At 43.1% G+C, this 9,399-nt stretch overlaps 1 protein-coding gene across 1 annotated transcript in view; it reads left to right on the top strand.

Moving 5' to 3' along the window:
* Nucleotides 1-1,570: 1,570 nt before the first annotated feature.
* The window catches only part of efcc1 (EF-hand and coiled-coil domain containing 1), a 20,997-nt gene continuing 13,168 nt past the window's right edge, over nt 1,571-9,399 (top strand). The window contains exons 1-2 of the mRNA XM_020588630.1: nt 1,571-2,357; nt 3,608-4,047. Coding sequence (XP_020444286.1) covers nt 1,680-2,357; nt 3,608-4,047 — 1,118 coding nt within the window. The 5' untranslated portion in view covers nt 1,571-1,679. The remainder of the gene's footprint in view (nt 2,358-3,607; nt 4,048-9,399) is intronic.

Genomic DNA, 9,399 nt, shown 5'->3' with positions numbered 1-9,399 from the left:
TGTGTGTGTGTGTGTGTGTGTAGAGAGATCTCTATTTTTAAGTACTCTATTTTTATTCTTATTTTTATCTTGTTTCCTAATGCACATTCCTTTGTTTGTTTGCACATTACTTACTTTCTGTTCTCTTGGCCTTATATTGTTTACTTGCCCTTTGCTGTTGCCTTATATAATGACATGTACATACAGATCGAGAGCTGCTGTACCAGAGTCAAATTCCTCGTGTGTCCAACACACTTGACCAATAAAGCTGATTCTGTTTCTGAAATAAATGTGTTCAAAAATGTAAAGAAAAAAAAAGTTGAAAAAAAAAGCATTGTAAGTTCGTGTCAACTATGTTTTTAGCATTAAAACTAAAGAAACACATTACTTTACAGTTTTTCTTTCTTTACGTGCTCACCTCAGCTGCTGTTCTTCGTCCCGATATGAAGAGTCGCCGTTTGGATTTGGCGAACTGACGTCTATCTCCTTGAAGGCTTCACTGAGAAATGCAGCCAAACATCTGCATTTCGTGTCACTTCCAATGGACTATAAGTTTCAGAGCTCATAAGTCATTTTACTTGAGCAAATTATTGTTATGTCCTATAATAAAGTGTTGAAGTAGATCAGGCTGTCACATAAATTTCAACCTATGATTTCTATGAGTGCAACGCGTCGCCATGGCAACCGCTGTAGTGAAGGAAGTGAGCTGCTGCTCTCACGTGCTGGTGGGACTATCGGAATTCCAGCGCCTAAAAGAAAACCAACTCGAATTGTGCCTTCAATTTCAGATTTATTTGAACATGGAAATCATATTACCAAAGCTATAGCAATAATGTTACAACTATGGACTCACAATAAAGCAGATATATCTGATTAATAAAGGGGAATAAAATGAGTAGCCTAACCTTGACTAGAAAGCTTAGTTTAATTTACAAACTCACAATAATAATAGCCTAACTTGTAGGGCCCTTAATTTATTTCGAAATAAAATTTAATTTCTCCATGCTGTTATAGTCCAATTATGTTAATTGTCATAACAGATAAAGTGCCGTCTTAATTTCCTCGTTTTAAAGTTGCAGCGGTGTGGCGTTTAGGTGCCGAGAAAGAATGACATTAAGAATTTTGGGAACTATCTCTTAAGACATTTCATTCAGTAGCCTATAATACATTCTTAATGAATGGAAATGGCCTTCACTAATTTGTGTTTACAGATTTACATTTTGAATTAGGCGTATAGGCCATTACATCAGGGACAAAGCAAATGTGCAAAAAAGCTCTAACTTTTGTTTCTAGGCTCTACCGCTTACAGACCATGTTGTAAAGTTGTTGATCTTAAAGGAAAAAAATCATTATTGCACACATTATTAGTAGTCTCTTGTGCACCTTACAACAAGGTCTATCCCAAGTGGATGGCACAAGTTTACACACCTGGTGGCAATTATACTGAGCCAAACGGCAGTATGAGGCTGTACAACTTGTAGAGTATGATACTGACTCCTGCTGGGACCCCTGGTTTTGGATTTTGGGGGCAGTGCTAAATTCAAATCGGCTCTGTCTTAACACACCCCTCATTTCAGCTCCGTCAGTCTGCTCCGAATTTCTACAGAGAAGGTGAACAGGAAACACAGAAGGTACCGTTAGATGAAGCCAAGTAGACTAAATAATTTTACTGTGTGGAAATATGGTGTTGCTCAGTAGAAATGATGGATGTAATAGACTCCTCTGATCCATACAGCCGACCAGCGCGCAGGACACAATGGATAGTCAGCACTCTGGCTTACCATTACGGGTTGGACCGGGGAGTGGAGAACGAAATTATAGTTTTGGCCACCGGACTGGATCAATATTTACAGGAGATTTTCCACCACATGGATTATCAAGGTGTAGGCAAAATCTCTGTCGAGGATTTTAACATTTTGTGTGAAGTTCTGGGACTGAACAAAGACTCGGAGGATACAGAATGCGCCGGTGTATTAGACAATTTACCCAGCGAGCTCACCTTCAGACACTTCCACGCCAAACTGTGCGGATACTTCAGCACCAAGGCGGGGTGCCAGTATGAGAACGGCAGGCTGCTGGTCGGGAAGGACAGCGAGCATATAGAGACTCAGATCCGCCTGAGAAGCCCCCTGAAGCGGCGAGAAAGGCTGCTGCCTGTGGGTATGAGTGGTGGCTCCTCTGCCTCCTCGGAGGGACGGCACGCCTCCGGCTGTAGGCTCGGCTCCTGCACCAAAGAGTGCTATGAGGAGATCGTGGCACTGGAGGAAGCAGAGGACAGAATAACGAAACTGGAAGATGAGAATGCAAGTTTGAGGGAGCTGATTGAGGACATGCGAGCCGCACTTCAGAGCAGTGATGCACGCTGCTTGGCCCTGCAGGTCAGAGCGCTGGTAATGCTGGTGTAGCATAAGGAGTATAAAGGGCAACCTATTAGGAGTGTAATCGGCTCAACTTAAGAGGGCTAGAAAACCCTGAAGTTCTGGTTATGAGCCTGTCAGTATATGTTTAGTTCGATCATACACGCCCCAAAAAATGCAAATAGAGTCAGGCGCAAGAGCAGACCTAGGGCTGCTGCTACAGTAGGGCTGCCTTTTTCAACAGTCTTGTCTGAAAGGCATATTCTTGAATGGGGCCCTAAAACAACCAGCTGGCTTAAACCTAAGATATAAAGCAGTAGTGAATGGCAAGTAGGCTACAAGTAGTAGTTAATATCCCCTTTGTAAATGCATGTTGCATCATTTCGATTCTACAGATGTAAATATTCATAAGTCATTACTAAAAGTTTCATATCCATCAGGTTTGCTGCTGTAAATGTTTGTAAGGTGTTCATTAATAGACTTTAGTCCAAATGACCCGTGGCCCACTGCCAGTAGGGATCCAGTCTAACAGTCCACTTAACTTTAGGGCAAAGGAAGTGTCATTCTGGAGCAAGGTAAACAGCAGCTACATGGATTTTTCACATTATGGCAGCCCATGATTTTTAAGTGAACTGTTCAGCATTAGTAAATGATTTATTAACAAACGTTAGTTACAACTTATAAATCTTTTACCATTACCCTTTGTTAATGACTCACTAACATATATGACTTGATGTCTTATTAGAAAGTGAGAAACTGATGATTGTCTATGAATAACTTTTTATTGATCATGTGACAATTAATGACCAACTAGCAAGAGATTTTTTCACAACCTATTATACCTACTTATTAATGACTTGTAACTGATCTATAAGACATCAAGCAATTATTAATCATTATTAGTTACAACATGTAAACATTAATAAAGGGTGCTTTATTAGACTGAAACTTGTGGCCCTTTATTAATGATTTTATTAACATTTGCAACTACAGAAATAATAGTCTGTGAGAAGGTGAGAAATCCAATATCCGTCAGTATTGCTTTATAGTTTTTGATGGGTTTATTGACTTGACTCATAACAAGAGATATTTTTTATAACTTGTTAATCTAAAAGTTGTTCTTATTGGATTTTACAGCAAGTGATGTATTAATGAAGTCACTGTTTACAACATACACATTCATAATAGAAGAGGTATTGATATTGCACCTGCTTAGTCATATTCTAGTAATTTTCTAGTTCCTTCGGGTCATTTGTTCCTCTTCTCCTCAGGTAGGACTGTGGAAAAGTCATTCCAAACATAAACCAGAGGAAGGCTGTTTTGTTGCCCTCCAAAAACAATCTGTCCAGAAAAGCATGAGCAACAGCAATCTCAAAAGCAGCACCTACAGCAACCTGAAGAACCTGCAGAATATCATCCATGAAATAGAGATGCTGCAGAGCTCCAGAGACAGACAAGTAGAGGAAGCCATGCTGTGTAATCAGAGATTGGAGCAGGAACTGTGGAGCTCTAAAGAGACTGTGGCCTCTCTGGAGGACTGCAACCATGCTCTGAAGAGGGAGCAGGTGAGCATGAGGAAGAAGGTGGAGGAAGCTAGGCAGGCGCTGATTAGCGGACTGGGTAAAGTGAAGGAACTGGAAGCCAAGGCCAGTCATGTGCCAGTGCTGCAGAGACACGTCCTCAAGCTGGAATCAGAGCTCCTCTACTACAGGTAAAAGCACTTGGAACCTGTCAAATGTAACATTTTAGCATCAAAACACTACTACATAAACATTTTAACCAGTAGTAAAATAAGTCACATTGTCTCAGCTCAGACCGCAAACATTTCATCTCATTTGGTTTAGCATATTAAATTACCCCATGCTAGTTTTGTGGTACATTAGCCTGAATCAGACCATACTGCCATTTTGTTTGACTTAATCCTTTTAGCCTGACATCATGCTCATGTTAGCCATATCCTTTCTGAGAGGGGAAACTGGCATATTGCTGCATTTCTTGGTGTTACAGCCACCAGCTGTCAACCAATAGGGTGAAACCAGCAGTAGGAATGTGTATCATGTCGCATTCATTGTCATGCCCAGTATAAACAAAACGAGGAGCCACTTATAAATACAGTACTGATGATCCGAAACTACCTTGGGGACCTTTTCTGTTTTTACGTTGACTAAAAAAAAATCTTATTTTAAGAGTTGTTATGCCTGACCATGGACTTGTACAGCTATACAACCTCTCCATTCAGTCCAGTCAGCTGTCAAACCCTGACCCCAAACAAGTGTCTGGCTGATGATCATGTCATGAAAAGGAAGGGTTTGTTTTCTTAGTTACTGCATTAGGGAGGCCTTTGTGGCCAAAATGAACCATAATGAATTACAATTCCCCCTATAAAATGACTGTTTACTTCTGGCTTCATTCCTGGAAACCTCTGCCATGGTATTTATGAAACCTTCATGTGGTTTACTATTCAAATTTTCAGCCTTGTTGTGTTTTAGTTTATGTAACAGGCATCGTGTGTGGCACGTCGAGTCTGCCTGAGCTCAGCTGCTGTGGAGAACTGGCCATTTTGGTGGAAGGAAGGGTGGAATTGGTCTTTTAAAGTACAAAGCCAATGGTCTAATGTTTGTCTCTCTGTCTGTTGCCCCTGTTCCAACCATATAATTAGTGTCTGCAAGTCTGCCTCTAAATGTATTTAACATGCATATAATGCTGTTATTATGGACTAAAGTCCATAATAATATATTCATGCACAACCAGACCCATATGATTAAAGTCCTCACTACTGCCTCCCTTTAGGTTGTTCTAAACAACAAATTTAGCAACCAGAATACTCTTTCTTTAACCCTAAACTCCACTAATCTATGCAGAATGTGGCCCAGCCTTTTCACTGCCCTTCCATTGACAGCCCAATGGAAAATAATTCAACACCACAAAGGCTCTGACATGTCAAGAGAGAGTTCCATTGAGAAGCTCACCAGACTGACTGTTCTCATCAATCTCCACTCACTTCTTTCACTCCACTCCCAAATGAACAATACCACACAGGCACCCCTTCCTATGGATCTTAGCAACCAAGCTCCACGAATATTCCCACTGAAAGCCTTAAAGTTTGCTCAGTTTCATCTCCTCTAAGCATGCATGAAAGCTACAGAGATACAGAAAAGTGCCAGTTTAGGTGTTGTCTTTAAGATTTCAGTGAGAAACAGTGCTTTTTTAAAATCCCTTACTCCCATCTTGCGCCTAAACCGTGGGACAATTTACCTTAAAATTTAGTCAGTAATGTTCCGAACAGCTGTGTCTGTATCAGATGTCTCAGATCATATGTGATGAGCTTATAGTTGCAGTAGTGTGTCTAGGATCTGTTGAAATGATTGGCCGTAAATTCACTGTGGTTTATTTATAAAATGCCATGACAAATAACGAGATTAACTCAGATGCAGTTAACTCAGGGCTGGTAGGGGGGAGACAGCTGGCACTGCTTGTCTCCTGTGAATTCCACACTGAAAACAAAGATGGACAGTCAGTGTTTATATCCTTATGATGTTGAAAGCACCTAGCTTGAGCCCTAACCCAGCAGATTTGGCATTGCAAAGAAACTAGATGAAAAGATTACCACTCTAATGCTACTGTTTTGGGAGTTTTAACAAACAATAACAATTGAATGGCTAATGATATTCATTTAAAAAAATATATTTTGTAAAATATTAACCCAAAAAAATTATATGAATTGATTTAGATTTTTAAATATTCATTATGACGATGCTTGTAAAGCAAGTAACAGGCTGTAGGTTTTTATAAGGATTAGTTAGTTTGAAGTGTATGGCTAGGGTTTTAGTGTTTGCCTTGGCTTAGTTATTTTTTGGTAACAGTCAGCCTGATTTTAATAAAAGAGAAAATGCTAATATAGGATCGTGTTGGGTGTGTAGATGCAGGCAAAGAGGGGGTGGTTCTGGGAAAACACTGTTGAGCAACTCAGCAAACACCAATTAGCGAGAGGCTGCCCATCTGATGACCCAGTAGACTTGCCCTTACTTTTTATGATGCATGACCTGACATCCTCCTTTCTGGGGTTAGATATTGGTTAAACATCATTTAATGTCTATACTGAGCTTCCAAATGAATGCTCTCCCATTCTTTGGCACATTTAATTGTGTATTATAGATTGAATTACATAGCAAACAGGACATTTTACAGAGTAAAAACCAACTTGTCAGTGCTCCCTTGGAGACAAATACCTGTATATAATGGAGATAGCGTTATGGCAGCTTGCTCTGCCTCTCACTCACTCTCCTTGCCTCTCACTCTCTCTCAGCAGGTAGGTGCTATTCGGGTGAGGCAGACACAGCTGTGAAAGATCAACTAGTCATGTTGTCTCTACTTAACAGGCAGGAGAATATTCCTCATAGCAGCCCGTTGCAGTACCTACCTAGACATCTTTGGCCCCCGTTTTCGTGTCTGAAAAGAAAACCTTTTTGATCCAGAGATTGTGCTTGTTGTTTTTGATTACCTGTTTGTTCCTGACTTCTCAGCGGCAGTGTCACACCCCGTCCAGTACTGCATACTGTGTGTGCCTAGTCGACCACCCTCACACGTTATGGGGTGCTGCTGGGTCATCTAGACTACTCCCATTGTTTACAAGCCAAAGCTACTCGGTCTTTGACCCAACAGGTTACTCAGTTGTCTCACCAGCTAGCTGCCTTCATGTCATTAACCTCCCCTGGACCATCCTCTAAATCCACAGACCAGATGAATCCCTCACCAAGCCAAAACCAAAGCCCGGTGCATGAGGCAAATATCCCTGACCCCAAGCCTTTTCATGGAGACCTAGATAAGTGCTGGGGCTTTGTTCTTCAATGTAGAATGGTATTTGACCAGAAACCACACATATTTAAGGCTATAGTGTTTTTTGTCATTAACCTACTGCACAGTCAGGCCCTAGCTTGGGCAGAGGCAACGTTGTGTTGGGGCAGTTTTCATGGGGCAGCCATGGGGAGTTTCTTGGCAAGCTGAAGAAGGTCTTTGATCATGCAGCCAATGCTGTGAATGCCATCAAGTGCCTGTTAGGCCTGCGCCAAGGGGCCCGTAGTGCCGCAGAATATTGTATAGAGTTTTGCATCCTGGCTGCCAATGCGGGGTGGAACAATGAAGCCCTCTGCAGGTTTTTTTGGGATGCTCTAGGAGACTCAATCAAAGATGAGCTTGCCGCCCGGGATGAACCCACAGACCTAGATTTCCTCATCTTGTTAGGCATACTTTTGGACAACCGTCTGTGGGAATGCCGCTGTGTGCAATCCTCTCACCCCAGCTACCCTGGAACTGCGCATCCCAGCTCTAGCGGTATTAGCCATCCCAGGCTTCAGTTGCTACATGCGACAGGCAGACCTCATCTCATGCCCACAGCACAGAGGAGCCTATGCAGCTAGGGAGGGCACTATTGTTGGCTAGTAAGCAGGCTCATCGGTTAAGAATGGGTGCCTGCCTCTACTGTGGCCAGTTGGGGCACTGTATTCCCTCCTGTTTGGTGCGCCCAAAAGATCCAACCCGCCAGTAAGTGTAGGGGTATTGGTGGGTTGATCTAACCTCCTCGAAGAAGAATCAACCTGTCTTTGTCTCCCAGTCATCCTCGGTATCAGACAGGAGTCTCTCCCGTTCACCACACTGATTGACTCAGAAGCCAGTGACTGCTTTATGGACCAAGAATTAGCCACCCAATTAAGTCTTGCCACTGAACCTCTTGAATGCCCCCTGATAGCCAACGCCCTCGATGGTCAACTCCTAGCTTGCATCACCCATCAGTCTCAACCAGTCACCCTCATCATTTCAGGTAACCACCAGGAACTCCTGCAATTTAAGATCCTCAGCTCCCCTCAATCTTCGTTAATCTTGGGTCATTCCTGCCTCAAGCTTCACAATCCCCAGATCAATTGGCAGACAGGCATGATCACTATATGGAGTCCCACCTGCTCCTCCTCCCGCTTGAGATTGGCTCAACCATCCCAGGATGTCTCTCTCCGCCCAGCTCCACCTGAACCCCTGGACTTGTCCATTGTCCCACCTGAATACCATGACCTGGATGAGGTGTTCAGTAAAGACCTAGCCCTATCCCTGCCACCTCAGAGACTCTACAGTTGTGCTATAGATCTCATGCCTGGGGCCACCTTTCCGTCAAGCAAGCTCTCCAACATATCTAAACCTGAAAGACAAGCTATGGAGCACTACATCAAAGACTCCTTATTATCCGGCCCTCATCCTCACCACTTGGGGAAGGGTTCTTTTTTTATGAGCAAGAAGGACCCAGCCTCCGGCCATGCATAGGCTATCGGGAACTTAACAAGATCACAATCAAAAAGAAGTATCTCCTTCTGCTTCTCCACTCCGCATTTGAGTCACTCCAGAGAATAACCTTGTTGACTAAACTGGACCTGAGAAACACCTACCATCTGGTGAGGATCAAGGAGGAAGACGAATGGAAGATGCCCTTCAAGACACCTCTGGGGCACTTGGAGTACCTGGTGATGCCATTCAGTCTCACTACTGCCCCAGCCATCTTTCAGGCGCTCATCAATGATGTGTTAAGAGACTTGTTTTTGTCTATCTTGATGACATCCTCATATTTTCTCACTCCTGGGCATAACATGTCCAACATGTCAAGCAGGTGCTCCTTCGGTTGCTGGAGAACTGGTTATTTGCTAAGACAGAGAAGCTCCCCAAGCACCTGGAAGGAGATCCAGCATTTCTTGCGTTTTGCCAATTTTTATCATCGCTTCATCTGGGGTTGCAGCTTGGTGGTGGCTCCTCTCACACGACTGGCATCTACCTCCCTGAAATTTGCGCCATCCCAAGAGGGCAAACATGCCTTTAAATACCTCGAGGAACTGTTTCTGTCTGCCCTGATCCTGGCTCAGCCCAACCCAGTGCAGCAGTTCATCATCGAAGTGGATGCTTTCGAATCATCTTCCATCCATCCATCCATCCATTTTCCTCCACTTATCCGGGACCGGGTCGCAGGGCAGCAGTCTAAGCAAAGATGCCCAGACTTCCCTTTCTCCAGACACTTCCTCCAGCTCCT

Source organism: Monopterus albus, unplaced genomic scaffold, assembly GCF_001952655.1.
Source record: "Monopterus albus unplaced genomic scaffold, M_albus_1.0 scaffold577.1, whole genome shotgun sequence".
NCBI lineage: Eukaryota > Metazoa > Chordata > Actinopteri > Synbranchiformes > Synbranchidae > Monopterus > Monopterus albus.
Note: the sequence above shows the minus strand (reverse complement) of the source record. Positions and strands in the feature narration are given on the sequence as shown.